Source organism: Bos mutus, chromosome 2, assembly GCF_027580195.1.
Source record: "Bos mutus isolate GX-2022 chromosome 2, NWIPB_WYAK_1.1, whole genome shotgun sequence".
Taxonomy (NCBI): domain Eukaryota; kingdom Metazoa; phylum Chordata; class Mammalia; order Artiodactyla; family Bovidae; genus Bos; species Bos mutus.
Window position 1 is genome coordinate 50,325,222 of NC_091618.1, and position 20,572 is coordinate 50,345,793.

The following is a 20,572-nucleotide window of genomic DNA, read 5'->3' on the forward strand; positions in this document are numbered from 1 at the left end:
TATGGAATCTAAAAAAACAGAACAAATGAACAAACACAACAAAACACAGAACCACAAATAAAGAGAACAAACAAGTAGTTGCCAGGAGGCAGGTGGGGTACAAGGATAAGAGAAATAGGTGAGTGAGATTATGAGGTACAAACTTCCAGTCACAAAATGAATGAGTCACAGGTATTAAATGTACAGTGTGGGGAATATAATCAATAATACCATAATGTCTTTATATGGTGATGGATTGGTAATTAGACTTATTGTAGTGATCAATTTGAAATGCATTGAAATATTGAATTACTATGTTGTACATCAGGAACTAACATAGTATTGTAGGTCGATTATACTTCAGAAACAAATAAACTCACAGAAAAAGAGACCAGATTTGTGGTTACCAGAGGCTGGGGTAGAGGGAAGGGGAATTGGACAAAGGTGGTCAAAGGACAAAACTTCCAGTTATAAATAAGTACTAGGGATATAATGTACAACATGATAGATATAAATAACACTGCTGTATGTTATCTATGAAAGCTGTTAAGAGAGTAAATCCTAAGAGTTCTCCTAACAAGGAGAATTTTTTGTATTTCTTTAATTTTGTCTCTATGTGAGATTATCAGTGTTTACTAAACTTCTTATGGAAATCATTTCATGATGTAAGTTAAATAATTATGCTCTATGCCTTAGAATTGTCAATTATATCTCAATAAAACTGGAAGAATAAAATTAATATGATCTGAGCATATTTATATGCTTCAAGGGAGAGAGAAGAGTTGAAGAGACTGACAAAGACTAACTTGATAGAACTAATTTCCAAAAGAGAAAGGAGGCAATGGGAACTAAAACACAACTAGAGGGATTTGCTTTTGAAGTCCTCTAATGACATCATAATAATCATAATAATGCTTGCTATTTGCCAGGCATTGTTCCAATCACTTAAGATGTATTAACTGAATTAGGACTGGATGGAGATAATGAACTTGGAAACAAAGAGTTGAAAGAATGTATATGTGAAAATCAAAATCATCTATAAATATGAATATGAAGATAAAATTATGTACTGATAATCTGCTGAAACAGAAAGATGGTGTAGGCAGCCTAAAAAGAGATGGTTTGAGGACTAGGAGAGGGAGTTGACCAGAAACATATAAAAATACTTCTGAACTACTGTTTGTGTCATTTTTTCCAGCAGCGCTCAGATACACTGGTGTCAGAGCTCAGAGATTATATCAACTTAGGGTTGGATGCCTATAAACAGAATAAGATTGAAAGGCAAGAGTTCAGGAAGTTGACAGCACTGGCAGAGGGTGGTTAAGTGATGGTCTGGGTTAGGTTAGACATGAAATGAACTGAAGCCAGGATCGGGATAATTTTGTAATAGGCAAAAAGAAAGTTCAAAGGTATAGTGTTAGAAGGATTACTTGAGTCTCTGCCTTTCTTCGAAGATAATCAAGATAGCAGGTTGCCACAACTCATGTAAGCCATCAGAACAGTAAGTTCTGTCATCTTCAGGTTCATTGTTTTCTCTGCAGAGCCGAGCTCTCAGGAAGGATAAATCCTGGCTACTCAAAGTGTAGTCTACTGACCAGCATCACTGGCATCACCCAGGAGATTGTTAGAAATGCAGAATCTTGGGTTTCATTCCAGAACTGAATCAGAATCTGCTTTTTAATTATTTAGTTTTGGCTGTGTTGGTTCTTGGTTGCTGCGGGGGCTTTTCTCTAGTTATGGTGTGTGTAGGCTTCTCATTGTGGTGGCTTGTCTTGTTGCAGAGCATGGGCTCTAGGGCACACAGGTATCGGTGTGTATGGATTCAGTAGTTGTGGTTCCAGACTGTAGAGCACAGGTTCAATTATAATTGTGGCTTAATTGCTCCACAGCACATCAGAACTTCCTGGACCAGGGCTAGAATCTGTGTCTCCTACATTGGTAGGCAGATTCTTTACCACTGAGCCATAAAGGAAGCCCAGAATCTGCTGTATAATCTCCAAGTAACTCATATGTACACTAAGTTTGAGGCACTGGGATAAACAGATATGAGTGCAGCTTCACCCTTGGTTTATTTGTGCTGATGATGATATGCTAGGGGAAACAAGGAGCAGATATCCTGCCTGTGATGTTCTCAAGATCCCAGGCTATTGAGCACTCCACTTTTAATGTATAATTTAAACCCTTTCCCAAATGACTCCTTATACCCCGCACAAATTCCTAATTCCACACTAGACACCAGGTGCTCTGAACATATGAATATCATGGTATCATATGAGATAAACTATAAGCTTCCTTTTAGTTTTAAAATTATTTTACATATCATAGCCACACTTCATCTGCACAGAAAATCAGCCCAAGTGGAATGAAATTCAGTCAGTACAAAAAATAATGATAAGAATAATTTTGTAGTTAGCCACACACACACACACACACACACACAGCTATCTGCTCTTGGGTCAGCTTTAGAGGGTGCTACTCTGTCTAACTACTAACAATTTCAGTGTTTTGAAGCTGCTATACGTGATTATGAATGGTTTCTGAGCTACTTTTTTACCCTTTTGTGCAAAACCAAACTGAAATTCATTTAAATGAATTAAGTCACTTGAGGGAATCTGAGTGGAAGCTTGAGGGAATTTGTCTCCATATGTTAATGTGGAACCAATTTCCGAAGAGGTGGAGGTTCTGAGGAGTAAGGCAAGTTAGCGGCAAATTGATCACACAGATACCTATCGGTTGCATCAGTTTTAATGGAAAAATTTGGTAACATTATTTAAAGACCAACGATGCTTTTTGATTCAGTCTTTTATCTTATACCAAGACTAGAATCTCGTCGACCTGCTGGTGGCTTTTTATGAGCCCATGCTTTTTAAGCACTGTTGCCTACTGGGCCGACGTCGGCGGTCAAGGATGGGGAGAAAACGCCGTTTGATCTCTGTTTAAGCTAACCGGTCCTGTGGATGTACTCCACCACCGCTGGGAGAACCGAAATTGCGGAGGCCTGAGGCGTCTCAAAATTGAACGGTTAGGGTTTTTAAGCTGCACAGGGAGAGATGTTCGCGACGTGACAGCTGATGGTCCCCGGGGTCTGATGTCTCCCCTCCCCATGCCTGGTTGGCTCACCATCGTTAATCGCCTCCCTCTCTCTCCAGGTTAGCCCACCAGACGCCCACTCTCAGTCCTTCCCTCTCCTCGGCTCTAGGGCTCCCGCGCTCTCCCATGCCTCTCTCGTCCCCCCTTTACCGCTCTTCTTTCTCTCCAGCCGGCCTCTCATTGCCCTCCCCTTGCCTTTCCTCCTTTTCCTTTTCCTTGCGCCCTCACCTCACTCTCCAGCCCAGCCCACTCCGCGCTCTCTTTTCTCAGTCCTCAGATTCGCGCTCCCGCGGCAAACGCCGCCTCCGCTCTCGCAGGGAGACGCTGGGCTGGAAGGTTTTGGAGAGGCTGCGCGCAGGCGCAACGCGCGGCGCGCGCGCGGGCAGGCCGGGCGTCCACGCAGGCGCGCGCTGCTCGGGTTTCGCTCCCGCGCGGGCAGCGGGACGTTCTTCTGCTCCCTCAGTCAGGGCTGAGGGCCCCACGGCTATACTGGGGGAGGCGTCATGTTACTCCACTCTGTCAATCTCTGGAACCTGGCGTTTTATGCCCTCATGGTCTTCATGGCCACCCTGGGGCTATGGGACGTCTTCTTCGGCTTTGAGGAAAATAAGTGCAGTATGAGCTACATGTTTGAGTACCCGGAGTATCAGGTGAGGTTCTGCCCTCCCTTCGCTGGCCGCTCCGAGGCTCGGGCCCCTCCAGCCTTACCCTTCGGTGCGTTTCCCCTGCCTCGGCTCCCCGCGCCTCTCCCTTCCCCTTACCCCTACTGCGTCTCTGCTTTCTTGGCCCCAGAGTACTTCGCAGCCCCCCGCGGTCCCCTTCTCCTGCCCTTTGTGTCCTGTGTTCTCGGTGGGGTCCTTGATGGATGGTTCCCGGAGCATCCTCCCCGCCCCCCTCGGGGTTGCTCCCAGTTCCTCCGCCCCGTTCGCGGTCCCGAATCCCGAGCAGAGAAGGGCCGGGCCCGACGCCCCTCATCCCCGGAGACTCAGCTCCAGTCTCTCCCCAAATCCCTCCTCCCAGCCTTCCTGCCTTAACAGGTGCTCCGAGCCCTCCTTTGCTTCTCACACGCCGAAATTCTTCCCCTCCCGCCCAGTAGTTTGAGTGTCAGCTCTTGCTTTTCTAGAAGGGAAGCAAGCTTCTACAGAGCGTATATTGCCTAGGTCTAGTTCCCAGGTCTGCTTTAGAGACTTCAGGGTTACCTGTATGTGAAAGGCTAACCTGATGAGTAAGTAAATGAGGAACTAACTCATTTCTCTCCTGGGAAGGTTTTGCGGAGCCCCCTAGTCTTGCAGGTCCTGGGTGTATAGAGGCGTGTCGCCCCTTACCAGTTGAATGTAAAATCTGTTTCCTGGTGGTATTTTTGTTTTCTCATTGTGTTTGGAATTTTAAAAAGACCCGGCCCTTCTATCTCTCCGCCCCCACCTTTCTTTCTGTTTTCGATATTTTCAGTCACAGTTGCTTTATCGGTTCAGCATAGTAGACTCTAGAATTTCATTCATGACCAGCTGTAAAAAGAGTGACAAATTACACAGGCATCCAAAGAAATTTCACCGGAATGATTCTTTCCTTTCTAAATGCATCTTCTAATTATGGAATATATATTTTAATGATAACTCCCTACCGTAAAAAGTATGTGTACTATAATACATACTGATAAAATGCATTTAAAACCATAGAAAACTTATTCTTTGAGGTGAGGGATGCAGATCCTGGTTGTTTCCGTGTACAGGTCATTATGGAGGGATATTATTTGATTATCCTGCTATTATTTAGATCTTAAAACTACTTAAGATTTAAATTGCTGAAGAACATTCTTTCCCATGGGCAAAATTCAAATTTAGATTTCATTTGTTTTGATATCTTTACCTTGCATGGGATTGAGATTTCATTTGTTTTGAGATCTTTACCTTGGATCAGTGCTTATATGGAAATGGAAGCTTTTGATATCAGATACTATTGAGGGAACAGATTTTAGCATATTACAGTGGTCTTTTAATTTCTAAATGAATATGCTGGTTTATGTTTATCAGAGCCTGCATATAGTTAAATATGTGGGCTTTTAGTTTAAATTTTTTTAAAACTGAAAATAGAGCCTTTATAATCTCTTATTTTTCTTTGGTTTAATTAGAAAACTCCCAGTAGATTGAAGTAGGTCGTTTTAGTTTTGTACTGCATTGAAGAATTTAGTTAAAATGGAAACAATACAGTACTAATTCCCATTTATTTTTGGATTATCCACAATTATTGAAGCTATCTTAACATTTCAAGTAGTAGAAATCACTTAGTGTTGGGAACAAAGCAGCATAATATTGACTGGAAAGACACAGAAAATTAGTGTAGCTAATGCAAAAGAGATGTTTGGGTTTTTTTGTTGTTCTTGAATAGTCTTATTTATTTTTGCTGTTTTGAAGTTTTATTTATTTTTGAGGTTTTATACTTATGTTAATAATACCTTAGTACTGTAATATTAGAGTGGCAGGAGTTTTGATACACATTTTCAGTAAATGTTTATGGTGTAAAAAGTGTTTATTCATTACAGTATTTGTGTTTGACTCTTCATTTTATTGTGCACACTAGGTTGCAAAAGCTGCCTACAGAAATGAGTCATTTTGAGTATAATAAGTGAGATTTCTGGATAACTGGGGGCTTTCTATTAAGAACCAATTATTTGTTTAAAGTATTCTAAACATATTTTTATATTGCTTTTAGTTATATTTTCTATTAAGCTCTAATTGTTCACACGTTGGTATCCAGCGTATGGAATATCCTAGTTACTGGGTTTTTTTTTTTTTCTCTTTTTTGATGTTTTTCTTCTTTTTTTACTTCTTGTTTACATATTCTTTAGCAGAATTTTAGAGGCATTTAAAAGGTTGGTTGAAACATGCTCAGTTTTATTTTCCACTTTAAAAATAAAATGTGGCACAGGAATTTGAAACCCTAAAAATTGTTTTGAATTTAAATTTTTTTATTATCTCTTGATCCTCTACCTTTGGTTTTCCTGTATTCAGAGTTAGTCGAACATCTCACAAACCTACCAGGCAAAATATACATTACCCTTGAAAGCTTTTGCCTTACATTTTAGCCAAATTGTAGAATTTGAGACAAAAACATGTGTTGTGTTTTTTAATACAATAATTTATTTGACTGTAGATATGTGACCTCCTCTCTGAAAGGAAATGCTGATATTGGGAAATGAAAATCACTTATTTTGTTACTAAGTGTGATGTTTATTTAGTATATCATTTAATGACTTCTCTGTGTAAGTAAATTTTAGATATGGGATTTGGGTGAGGAGGAATTAGAGATAAATCAGACATTGTGCCTTTAAATTTGTCTTTAAAGTGTAATGAGGGAGACAGGAATGAAATGAATAGGCAAAATATAATGTGTTGAACATTATAATTTCACTGTAAGAGTGTGTACAAGGCTCTTCACAGAAGAGAACAGCCATGTTCATCTTGAGTAGTCAGTGGTTATAGAGAAGAGGTTGTGTACTGGGCAATGTAGGATATGTATGTAGTTCACACAGTGCCGAAACAAGAAAATTGCAGGAATAAAGAACATTTGTGAAGGTAGGAAGGTACCAGGATACATTCTATAAGTAGTATTTATAGTATGTTATCATTTTTATGAAGAGGAGAAAATAACCTAAGACACATTTGCTTATATTTTTGTATACTGTACATGTAAACTACTTCTGGAAGCACAAACTGCCAACATTGACTGCCTTCTGAGTAGGTAATTGGATAACTAATGAACCCAAGGGTAGTAGAGCTTTTTCAGTATATACCGTGTTGAATCTTGAATTTTGGAACATATTAAAACATTTAAAATATGGCATATATAAGTTATAAGGAAGTAGGTAAGAGTAATTAGAACCAGGTTTTAAAGGACCTCTCAAGTATTTATCATCTGTGTGTGTAGTGAAGAAACACATAAGCTATATGTTTTAACAAGGTTATTTCTTGACAGCAGTGTGGACAATGGATTGTTAGTCTTTGGTAGGGGAGAGTTCTCATTTAAAATAATCAATTTAAAATATATTGGAGTCCTGTTGCTATAAATGTTTTCTTTTTTTAAACTCCTTGACCATCTTCTGTTTTTTAAACATCATCCTTTTTGTGTACCTATATCTTTTCTGTCCTCAATCGAGGCAATACCCTTCCTGTCTTTTCCTGCCACTTACTCCCAACTTGAATTTTGTTGGAAACACAGTTTTGCCATTGCCTATGATTCCCACTTTATATTTTGTTCTATGTCTTTTTTTCCATCTTTATGCTTTTTTCTACTCCATATTATACGCAGTCATATTTTTAAATGTACACTGTCTCACTATAAAATTGCTTTTATAATAGTAGATTATGAAATTTATCAAATAATATTCTTTTGCTTATTTTTCTGTCTCCAGGGAATTAAATACTTTTTTGGATATATTTGATTGTTTTATCCTTCTTAGTTAGTTTTCAACTTGTTCAAAACTTTGTTTAGTCACCGTCCTAAAAAGAACCTACTGTGTGTGTGCTACTATCTCAAATAGTGTGCTAAATTATAAGAAGTTAAGATAACTGTTCCCTTGTTCTCTCATTTTTTTCCTTGCATAATTTACACCTAAAGAACAAAATATTGCATCCTTTTTATTTTTGGTTATTTACTGTGCATAATTAATATTGGGACTAATTTGAGTTGAGGTAAATAAACACATCTTAAAGCAAATAGTTGATATCTCTGTATTTTGAATATTTGAGGAGATAAAGTTGCTAGTAACTTAAACAACAAGCTCACAGTCTCTGAAGTTGTTTTCATGGTGTTACTGGCACAGATTGGTTATGGTACCATCCTCAAATATTCAGGAATTTGCATAAATGATCAGAATTATTCTTTTTAGAAGTGATTTTTTTCAGTAGTCATTACCCATTTACAATTTTCAAAATTCACTCAGTAGTTAAAATTTTTACCAAGCACGTGTACATTACTAGTTTAGTTTAGTCGCTCAGTCATGTCTGACTCTTTGTGACCCCATGGACTCATGCCTACCAGGCTCCTCTGTCCATTTTCCAGGCAAGAGTACTGGAGTGGGTTACCATTTCCTTCTCCAGAGGATCTATAACTGCTAGATCATTAAATCTCTTGATGTCTCTTTAAATAAAATCTACTTTCAGTATAACTGGCTTCATTTTTAATGGTCTCTCAGTTAGTCTCAGTGTTAGCTGCTCAGTCGTGTCCAACTCTTTGTGACCTCATGGACTGTAGCCCGCCAGGCTCCTCTGTCCATGGAGTTCTCCAGACAAGAATACTGAAGTGGGTTGCCATTCTTTTCTCCAGGGAATATTCCCAACTCAGGGATCTAAGCCGGGTCTCCTGCATCGCAGGCAGATTCTTTACTGTCTGAGCCACCAGGGAAGCCCTTAATGGTCTCTATCCCTTAGGGGTAAAAGAGAAAAAGAAAAAAAAAAGGAGCAGAAGAAGATCTTATGCTTTACTACTAATTTTGTAGATGCCTACCTTTTGGGGATGACATTAAGACTTCATTTATATTTTGTTGAAAGAAATGTCAATTACTGGCTCATTTGGTAAATAATAATATGAATTGCAGAGTAGTTTTAGGCTCACTGACAAACCATGCACCGGGTCCATGAAAACTGAAACAGATGCTAATTCATTGGAATGTTTGTGGTGAGAAGACTGTCCATGTCTTGACCAAGTCATGGCTGTAGGATTCAGATTAATTTGTTAAGTACATTGTAGGTCAAGCGTAGTAAGTTGAGAGGTAGGAAAGCTGCATTATAAAACAAACTTACTTTCCTTTGAATGATACAACAGCTTGGAGTTTATGTTAGGACCTGAGTAAAAGGAGAGAGACATTACAAAACAGTTTAAAATAGCAAAAAAGAATTCATTTAATAATGGAAAGCTTTTATCATTTATAAGTATAATTGATAAGTGATACTAAATATAATGCATTTTCAATTATGTTAACATGGAGCATGCTGACATAAACCAGTATTTTTCTCTTGTCAGCAGCTATTTTGAGTAATTTCTATTTATATTAGAATTTTAAGTAGTCTCATTTTATGTTTTCTTAAAGACTACATGGTTTAAAACTTACACAATTCAAGACGGATGCTTCATATGTGTAAACTAAAAATAGAACTTTGTTGTTCATTAAATGTAGTTTTTATCATCAGTAATGTTTTTATATTGTATTGTTTCAAATTTGTATAATTCAAAATTGGATATAGTGAGACTGAATTGTATTACTAAAACATATTAAAGTGAAATTGCTTTCTCTTTCCTATAGAAAATTGAACTTCCAAAGAAACTGGCAAAACGCTATCCTGCTTATGAATTGTATCTTTATGGAGAAGGGTCCTATGCTGAAGAACACAAAGTTCTCCCTTTAACAGGTATTCCTGTTCTCTTTCTTCCTGGTAATGCTGGAAGTTATAAGCAAGGTAAGTCTCAAAAATAAATTTTGAAAGCTGTGAAATTCAGTTAAAGAATTAATTCAGATACATACTCTGCATTAACTACTTCACTACGCATACTGGGAGACACAAATATATGACATTTTATCTGAGAGAAGTATGTGACAAGTATATAAAAAAAAAGTTGAAAGCCACTTTGCAGAGAATAAGTAGGAGAAGATAAGATGATGATAAATAGATGATATAGGGATTTGGGAATCAGCAGAGGTAAGAGGTTTATGTTAGAAATTGAGTGTACACAAAAGAGAACCTAAAGGATTGACTAGAGAAGTAAATGGGTGGTTTAAGTTATGCTGAGCAAGAGAGGAGATTGATTTCTTTCTTTTGGAGCTATTTAAATTAGATCTAGAAATACGGAGGCAAACACAGAAAGGTGGGGTTGGGGAAGATTTGTGTACATATTCCAAATTGAAATATAACAGTTATTCCTAGTGTAACAGTCAAGCAATGTAGAAGTAATTTCAGCTAAAATCCCTTTTTTATTGTTAAAAAAAAATGATGTGTTCTTTAAATAATGAGAATAGAATTATTTCAACATTTAGTATTACTCCAGGAGATAGTGAAGGACAGGGAAGCCTGGTGTGCTGTAGTCCATGAGGTTGCAAAGAGTTGGACACAACTTAGTGACTGAACAGCAACAAAGTATAATTACTTACATGTTTATCTATTTAGCTAGCAAATATTTATGAGGTACTTACCATGAGCCAAGCAGTGTTTTAGATATTAGGCAGTATTCTAGATATTCTAGATATTAGTATGCCAGTAATGTTAAAAGTTGAAGAAGGCAATGGCACCCCACTCCAGTACTCTTGCCTGGAAAATCCCATGGATGGAGGAGCCTGGTAGGCTGCAGTCCATGGGGTCGCTAAGAGTCGGACATGACTGAGAACATCACTTTCACTTTTCACTTTCATGCATTGGAGAAGGAAATGGCAACCCACTCCAGTGTTCTTGCCTGGAGAATCCCAGGGACGGAGGAGCCTGGTGGGATGCCGTCTATGGGGTCACACAGAGTCGGACACGACTGAAGTGACTTAGCAGCAATGTTAAAAGTTAGAAAAATAAACGAGTAAGGGATAAAGGATAAACAGGGTCAAGAGGTGACTAGATGAAGTGGCCAGTATGAGGAGATGACATTTTGAGCAGAGGCCTGAGTATGGCAAGGGACTAAGGTATGGTACTGTTTCAGGGAAGACGTGGAAGCAGGAACACGTTTGGTGCATTCAAGGCTACTGAGACTAGAGAAAGTGAAAAGTGATGAGGATGGAAAAGTAGTCACAGGCTGTATCATAAAAGCTGTGGAAGAGACTTAGAATTTTGATTTAAATGTGATGGATAACTATTGGAGAGGTTGGGTAGGAAATTATAAACTCTGATTTTTAAAATTTAATCATTGTATTTGAAGTATAACACATAAACAGAAAAATGTGTAGACTATCACTATTTGGTTAAAAATGATTATAGAGTGAGTACCCAGGGGCCATACTCAAGTCAAGAAGTAGAAGATCGTCAGCACCCTGGAAGCCCCTGTGTGCCCTTTCCTGATTAAAACTCCCTCCTTCCCTTCTAGATGAAGCCACAACCCTAAGTTTAAGGTAGTCATTTTCTTTACTTTCTTTATAGTTTTAGCATCTTAGTGTGCATCTCTAATTCATTCTACTTATTTGGGGCTATTAAGGAAATTTTTTTTTAAAGAGGAGCTGATATTTTTTATTTTATTATTATTTTTATTTTTGGCCTTGCCACTCAGCATGCAGAATCTTAGTTTCCCAACCAGGGATTGAACCTGTGTCCCCTGCAGTGGATGCACCAAGTTTTAACTACTGGACCACCAAGGAAGTCCCAATTTTGGGCTGTTTTAAACTTTTCACTGTAATCACTCAGTGTGTATTATTCTGTGACTGGCTTCTTCTGCTTAACATTTTTTTTTAACCTAGTAAAAGTAACTTTTACTGATTTTTTATCTTAGATCTTTTAAAACATTGAAGAATAGTTGATTTACAGTGTTGTGTTAGTTACAGGTATACAGCAAAGTGATTCAGTTTTATACACACACACACACACACACACATATAATAGTGCTTTCTAGGAATTAGGAGGAAGAGAATAATGAAGAGTAACTGCTAATGAGTAAAGGGTTTTCTTTTGGGAGTGATTAAAAAATGTCTGAAGTTAGATTGCAGAAAACGATTATATACCTCTGTGACTATACAAAATATGATTAAATTGTATGCTTTGCACAATGAGTTACATAGTTTGTGAATTATATATGTTTAAAAAAATGGAGTGGCAAACAAATGTTTTGTTTACTAAACCCAAAACCTAGAGAGTATAATTGTGGGAAATGGGAATTACATTTGAAATTAAGAGACCAGCAACTTAAAAAATTGTTTCTATACATATATATATACACACACACTTTATCACTATATATGTATAGTATATGTGACATTTATCACAATATATGTATATTACTTATATACATATATATGTTTTATCACAAAGTTCAACAGTAGAAACAGAGAGCCTGTTTAGGAAACTATTAGAGTAGTTCAGGCAAGAGATGATGATGCTTGGATTAGGAAGGTAGTGGTGGAAGTGGTGAAGAAGGCTTGATTGGGGAAATATTTAGAAGGTAGAGCATGATAAGATTTACTTACAGTGATGTCATGTGTAAGAAAAAAAGACAAATCTTCCATGAGTATTTAAAACCACTGTGATGAGCTGTAATGAGCAGACATTTGTAGGATTTTCTCACTCTTAAAATCCTCAAGTTTGACAAAGTTCCTACTTCTTATTGCGCAAGGATTCCTTTCTTCCCATTTAGCTGTTGTTGCCCCTGCTGAAGGGGAAACAGGTAGAGAATGAATGAACCATTCACTTTATATTTAATTTTTAAAAATTTATAGAACAAGACACACAATTGGCTAGGTGGGTTTGTTCTTCTAAAGTGATATTATTAAGGATGTCACCCTGAAATAGGTTTTATTCAGAGTGTGAGATAGTTATTTGTTAAGAGATTTTGAAGCTTTAGAATAGAAGAAACTTTAAAAATTTTTGTTTCATATGCACTTAATCCTTTTCCTCTGCAGTTCGTTCTATTGGCTCTATTGCACTTAGAAAAGCCGAAGACATTGACTTCAAATACCACTTTGACTTCTTTAGCGTGAATTTCAATGAAGAACTGGTGGCACTGTATGGTGGAAGTCTTCAGAAACAGACCAAGTTTGTGCATGAATGCATTAAAACAATTCTCAAGCTCTATAAGGTATGAGATAATCATGCAAATCAGTAGTGATCAGCCTATTGGTATCTTTGTTGAAGAGACTCAGCATATTTTAAATTATTTGTTTACATGAGCTTCCCAGATGGCTCAGCGATAAAGAATCCGCCTGCCAGTACAGGAGATACAGGTTCGATCCCTAGGTCAGGAAGATCTGCTGGAGTAGGAAATGGCTGCTACACCAGTATTCTTGCCTGGCAAATTCCATGGACAGAGGAGCCTGGCAGGCTACAGTCCATGAGGTCCAAAGAGTTGTGTGTGTACACACACACACACACACACAGAAGTTGAAGCAAAAGTGGCCCAAAGGTTTTCTTGTGTGAAATTCTATTGCTTTGAATTCAGTTGTGGGTTTTGAAGTTCAAGTTCAGTTTACAGGTACTCTTTCTTGTGAATTTTGGGAAAACACATTTTTTTTCCCTTTATATACTAATTAGAAGTGCAGTGCATTTCCTAAATCCGTTAGTATGGATTTGTTGAAATTATCAACTCTAATTGTGAATTTACCTATTTTTTTCCTCTAGTTTGTTAATTCTGCTAATTGTCTAAATAACTGGTACTAGCAGCAGCAGCAGCAGAGTAGACCACTTCCATATATAAACAATTACAAAACTAGTGAAAATACCTGAAGCACATGTTTTCAGATGTTGGACAACCAAATGGTAAAGGACCATGATCACTGAAAGAGGGAAAACATGTGATGGGAGCTCCATGAGGGCCCAGCTTTCTGCCTGGAAGCATTTTGCAGACCATGGGGTAAATTCTTAGAGATGAAACAGAGCAAATTGACATCACTACGCTGAAGAAGGCAGAGGCTGGCATTTGGGACTACAGAAATAGCTAGATTTGTGGTCAGAGTAGGAGAGGAAGAGAACCAAGAACTAGGCATAGATAGGAGCTCTAAAATTTGATTCTTTTAGTCTTTGAGTGCTACATTATGTATGCACATGGCAATACAAGGCAATAGCATACCAAGGAGGAAGGGTTAGGATTAAAGAGCCAGTGTCTAATTGGTTCAGAATTAAAAGGTTAAAAAATTTATTTCCAGTAATGAATTCATTATGAAGTTTATAATTTATTTAGAAGGAAAATATATACTAATGGTGAAAAGATAGGAAGAGGAATAAATAGAATTATTCCACTACAGTAAGAAGTGTAATGTTAATTCATGATAGACTGATCAGGTTGTATATTGTAATTTCTAGAGTAACAACAACAAAAAAGGAGATGCAGCTAAAGAACAAATGGAGGAGAAATACAGATCTACTTCAGAGATACTGCAGGTTCGGTTCCAGACTGCTGCAATAAAGCAGATACTGCAATTAAGCAAGTCTCATGAATTTTTTGGGGTCTAGTTCATATAAAGTTATGTTTGCAGTATACCATGGACTATCAAGTGTGTGATAGCATCATGTTTTTAAAAATGTGCATACCTTAATTTTAAAATATTGCTAAGAAATGCTGACCATCGTTTGAACCATCATAGTAGTAATATCAAAGGTCAGTGATCACACAGCTCACAATAACAAATAAAATGGAAGTTTGACACATTGCAATAATTATCAAAAATGTGACACAAAGTGAATAAATATTATTGGAAAATGGCACCAATAGACTTGTTCAGTGCAAAGTTGCCATAGACCTTTGATTTGTAAAAAAATGCAGTATCAGTAAAGTACAATAAAATGTATTCAGTCTGAAAGGAAAGAACCGAAAGACAGATGGGACAAACAGAAAACAAATGGCAAGATGATAGATCAATAATTGATCAATATCAATAATTATATTAATTGTAGATGGATTAAACACTCCAATTAAAAGAAAGATCTTGTCAGACTGGATTAAAAAACAAGAGCCACCAAACTATATGCTAATCTGAGTACTGGAAAGCAAAAGCCATTTTAGATGTAAAAATCCTGATTAAGAAATGTAAAGGAATGGAAAAAATACACATACAAATACAGATAGTATGAAAGTTAGCATGGCAATCTTAGTATCAATTAAATAGATTCTAGGACAAAGGACATTACATTGAAAAAGAGGGACATTTCTTGGTGATAAGAGTCAGCTCATCAAGAAGGCCAAGAATCTCAAGGGAGTATGCACCTAGTAACAGAGCTTCCAAGTTGATGAAGCAGAATTAACAAACTAGAGGAAAAATATGTAAATTCACAATTAGAGTTGATAATTTCAACAATCGTCTCTCAATAATTGATGAAATAAATAGCAAACCAGTAAACTATATAAGATTTTAACACTGTTAATCAGCTTGACCTTTGGACATTTATAGAACATGCCCAACAACTGTAGAAACAAGCTGGGCTTACTGATATTTATAGGCCACACCCAACAACTGAACAAACTGTGATCTCTTTCAGTGCACATAGAACATTTACTAAGATATGCCATATGTTAAGCCATAAAACAAGTCTCAGTGTCAGGATTGAAGTCATACAGGGTTTATTTTCTGAACATAACAGAATTAAATTAGAAATCTCAACAAAAGATATCTGGAAAATCGTCCAATGTTTGGAAATGACTTCTAGATAACCTAGAGGTTAAAAAGAAAATCATGGGTGAAATTTGAAAATGTTTTGAATTGAATTAAAATGAAAACATGTCATCAGAATTTTTAAGATTAAAGTAGTAGAAGTATAGTTTTAGGATTCATAAGTGAATTTAGCAGAATCACAGGTAAATGGTCAATATTTAGAAATCAGTGATCAAATGGAAGGTGAAGTTTTGAAATGCATTTACAGTAGTGTAAAAAATCTTATGGATAAATTTAGTGAAAGATGTGCAAGATCTATTCACTGAAAACTGTAAACCCTGCTGAACTGCAAACCCTGATGGTAGAAATTAAAGAAATCCAAAATAAATTAACAGACCAACTTTATGGTTTAGAATCTCAAGATTAAGATGTAAAATTTCCCCAAGTGTTAGTCGCTCAGTCGTGCCCGACTCTTTGCAACCCCATGGACTGCAGTCCACCAGGCTCCTCTGTCCATGAGATTTTCCAGGCAAGGATACTGGAGTGGGTTGCGATTTCCTTCTCTAGGGGATCTTCCCAACTCAGGGATCGAACCTGGGTCTCCTGCACTGCAGGCAGATTCTTTACCGACTGAGCTACAAGGGAATCCCAAATTTTCCCCAAATAGACCAGTAGATTTAATGCTTTACAAATCAAATACCAGTAGTTCTTTTTTTTAAAATTGATATGCTTATGTGGAAAGAATCAAAGCAACAAATAATTAAAAAAAAAAGACCCATCTTGGCAAAGAACAAAGTTGGAGGTCCTGCATTGCCTGATTCAAGACTTAACTGTAAAGCTACAGTCATCCAGTCATTGGTATTCCTGTGTATCTTGAAAATGAAATTTAGGTGTCTTGATTTGTTGCCTAAGTCAGCATTTTAAAATTACTTCAAAAAAAATAAAATTACTTCAAATATTTTTTAGCTTAAATCTACACTTATTGTAGGATGAAACAAGCCGTAAGATGAAACAGAACCTTTTACATATCTGATAGTTATTAGATAAGATAAATTAGATGTGATTTCAAAATGAGATTTAATTCCATAAATGTCTTTCCCAAAAAGCAATTGTGTCTCTAATGTTATGTATTAGGTGCTTTGTTTTTGTTCTTTTTGTTGTTGTTGTCTTGTTTTCTCTAACAAATACATGTTACATTTTTAATAGAACTAATAGACTTTCTTTTAAATTGAGGCTTTTAGAAAGTATTATTTCTGTTACAAGCAAGTACAATAGGGATTAAGAGACAACTCAGTCTTGTTGAATGGATATGACTTGGGTATGGGAAAGTGAGAGGACATTTTAGATGGAAGAAACCACATTCGTTCATCATGTGAGTCTGCATGCAAATATAGGAATGAATAAAACAGAAATCTAAGCCCTCATGGAACTATGTTCCAATATGGAGAGGCAGGCAGAAAACATCATAAATAAGAAAAATACATACTTTCTTGTGATAAATACCAGGAGTTAAAAACAGAAAAGGGAGATAGGTAGTTGAAGGTAGACTACAATTATAAATAAGGGCACCCAGTGAAGAACTCTGTTGAGACACAGACAATTTGATACGAACTAAGGACATGAGGGAGTGGCTTCCCTGGTGGCTCGGAGGTTAAAGCATCTGCCGGCAATGCAGGAGACCCAGGTTTGATCCCTGGGTTGGGAAGATCCCCTGGAGAAGGAAATGGCAACCCACTCCAGTATTCTTGCCTGGAGAATCCCATGGACAGAGAAGCCTGGTGGGCTACAGTCCATGGGGTCGCAAAGAGTCAGACACGACTGAGCGACTTCACTTACTTACTTACTTAGCCTATTTAGATACCTAGGGAAAGTACTGTAGGAAGAGGAAACAAATATATGAGGCAAACACATGGGTCCTGTATTTCAGGAAAAACGAGTCTGGTATGGCTGGAACAGTAAGTTAGTAGAAGGAAAGTTTGGGAGGAAGGTAGTTTATAGAATCTTGCAGGCAATTTTAAGAATTTTGCCTTTTATTAAATGATACAGAAAGCCACTAAAGAGGTTTTTGAACAAAGGAATAACATGTTGTGTTGTAGGTTTTTTCTTTTTAATTTTTATTTATTTTTGGCTCTGCTGGGTCTTTGTTGCGGCTCGGGCTTTTTCTCTAGTAGTTGAGAGCAGGGACTACTCTCCATTGCAGTGCACGGACTTCTCATTGCAGTGCTTCTCTTGTTGCAGAGCATGGGTTCTAGGCATTCCGGCTTCAGTAGCACAGGCTCAATAGTTGTGACCCACGGTCTTAGTTGCTTTGCAACATGTGGAATCTTCCTGGTCTAGGGATCTAACCTGTGTCTCCTTCGTTCACAGACAAATTCTTTACCATTTAACCTTGTTTTAGGTTATAACAGTATCATTCTGGTGTCAGTGTGCTTTTGAGGATAAACTGAAGGGATGTAAAGGTAGAAGCAGAGACACCAGTTAGGAAGCTACTGAAGTAATTTTGGCAAGGTAATTTTGGTTTGGATCAAGTTGATAGCAGTGGAAATGATAGGAAATGGTCAGACTGGTATAAATCTCAAAGGCAAAAGGAGTTGCTGGCAGTTCAGGTATGGAGGGGAAATGTGAGAGAAAAAGAAGAGTTAAGGATGACCCAAACTAGAAAAAGGGGTTCCTTGGTGGCTCAGATGGTAAAGAATCTGCCTGCAATGCAGGAGACCCAGATTCGACCCAGGGGTCAGGAAGATCCCCTGGAGAAGGGCATGGCAAGCCACTGCAGTATTCTTGCCTGGAGAACTCTGTGGACAGAGGAGCCTGGTGGGCTATAGTCCATGGGGTCGCAAAGAGTCAGACATGACTGAGAGACTAACACTTTACCTCATTTCAAACTAGAAAAACTAAAAGAATTTAATTATGATTAGCCAGGGTGGGGAGAAATGTAAAAGGAACAGATCTAAAGGATATTAAGAGTTCAGTTCTAGACAGATTGTATTTAAGGTACATTTTAGACATCCCAAGTGTAGCTAGCATGCAGTTGTAGTCGTGGGTGCAGGAGGGCCGAGAGGAGCTACTCCACGTTCAAGGTCAGGAGGGGCAGCCAGTGAAGAGATACCCCTCATCCAGGGTAAGGAGCTGCGGCTGCAGTTTGCTGGAGCAGCCATGAAGAGATATCCCACGTCCAAGGTAAGAGAAACCCAAGTAAGACGGTAGGTGTTGCAAGAGGCATCAGAGGGCAGACGCACTGAAACCATAATCACAGAAAACTAGCCAATCTAATCAAACCTACCACAGCCTTGTCTAACTCAATGAAACTAAGCCATGCCCTGTGGGGCCACTCGAGATGGGTGGGTCATGGCGGAGAGGTCTGACAGAATGTGGTCCACTGGAGAAGGGAATGGCAAACCACTTCAGTATTCTTTCCCTGAGAACCCCATGAACAGTATAAAAAGGCAAAATGATAGGATACTGAAAGAGGAACTCCCCAGGTCGGTAGGTGCCCAATATGCTACTGGACATCAGTGGAGAAATAACTCCAGAAAGAATGAAGGGATAGAGCGAAGCAAAAAGAATACCCAGCTGTGGATGTGACTGGTGATAGAAGCAAGGTCTGATGCTGTAAAGAGCAATATTGCATAGGAACCTGGAATGTCAGGTCCATGAATCAAGGCAAATTGGAAGTGGTCAAACAGGAAATGGCAAGAGTGAAAGTCGACATTCTAGGATTCAGTGAACTAAAATGGACCGGAATGGGTGAATTTAACTCAGACGACCATTATATCTACTACTGTGGGCAGGAATCCCTTAGAAGAAATGGAGTAGCTATCATGGTCCACAAAAGAGTCTGAAATGCAGTACTTGGATGCAATCTCAAAAATGACAGAATGATCTCTGTTTGTTTCCAAGGCAAACCACTCAATATCCCAGAAATCCAAGTCCATGCCCCAACCAGTAATGCTGAAGAGGCTGAAGCTGAATGGTTCTATGAAGACCTACAAGACCTTTTAGAACTAACACCCAAAAAAGATGTCCTTTTCATTATAGGGGCAGGAATGCAAAAGTAGGAAGGCAAGAAACACCTGGGGTAACAGGCAAATTTGGCCTTGGAGTACGGAATGAAGCAGGGCAAAGGCTAATAGAGTTTGCCAAGAAAATGCACTGGTCATAACAAACACCCTCTTCCAACAACACAAGAGAAGACTCTATACATGGACATCACCAGATGGTCAACACCGAAATCAGATTGATTATATTCTTTGCAGTCAAAGATGGAGAAGCTCTATACAGTCAGCAAAAACAAGACTGTAACTCAGATCATGAACTCCTTACTGCCAAATTCAGACTTAAATTGAAGAAAGTAGGGAAAACCACTAGACCATTCACATATGACCTAAATCAAATTCCTTATGATTATACAGTGTAAGTGAGAAATAGATTTAAGACACTAGATCTGATGGGTAGAGTGCCTGATGAACTTTGGACGGAGGTTCATGACACTGTATAGGAGACAGGGATCAAGACCATCCCCATGGAAAAGAAATGCAAAAAAGCAAAATGGCTGTCTGGGGAGGCCTTATAAATAGCTGTGAAAAGAAAAGAAGCGAGAAGCAAAGGAGAAAAGGAAAGATACAAGCATCTGAACGCAGAGTTCCAAAGAATAGCAAGGAGAGATAAGAAAGCCTTCCTTAGTGATCAATGCAAAGAAATAGAGGAAAACAACAGATGGGAAAGACTAGAGATCTCTTCAAGAAAATTAGAGATACCAAGGGAACATTTCATTTAAAGATGGGCTCAATAAAGGACAGAAATGGTATGGACCTAACAGAAGCAGAAGATACTAAGAAGAGGTGGCAAGAATACACAGAAGAACTGTACAAAAAAGATCTTTATGACCCAGATAATCATGATGGTGTGATCACTCACCTAGAGCCAGACATCCTGAAATGTGAAGTCAAGTGGGCCTTAGAAAGCATCCCTACGAACAAAGCTAGTGGAGGTGATGGAATTCCAGTTGAGCTATTTCAAATCCTGAAAGATGATGCTGTGAAAGTGCTGCACTCGATATGCCAGCAAATGTGGAAAACTCAGCAGTGGCCACAGGACTGGAAAAGGTCAGTTTTCATTCCAATCCCAAAGAAAGGCAACGCCAAAGAATGCTCAAACTACCGCACAATTGCACTCATCTCACACGCTAGTAAAGTAATGCTCAAAATTCTCCAAGCCAGGCTTCAGCAATATGTGAACTGTGAA

The 20,572-nt window shown here is 38.1% G+C and overlaps 1 protein-coding gene across 1 annotated transcript in view; it reads left to right on the forward strand.

Moving 5' to 3' along the window:
- The first annotated feature begins 3,455 nt into the window (after positions 1-3,455).
- The window catches only part of PGAP1 (post-GPI attachment to proteins inositol deacylase 1), a 79,719-nt gene continuing 62,602 nt past the window's right edge, over positions 3,456-20,572 (forward strand). The window contains exons 1-3 of the mRNA XM_005894583.2: positions 3,456-3,719; positions 9,368-9,521; positions 12,647-12,822. Coding sequence (XP_005894645.1) covers positions 3,573-3,719; positions 9,368-9,521; positions 12,647-12,822 — 477 coding nt within the window. The 5' untranslated portion in view covers positions 3,456-3,572. The remainder of the gene's footprint in view (positions 3,720-9,367; positions 9,522-12,646; positions 12,823-20,572) is intronic.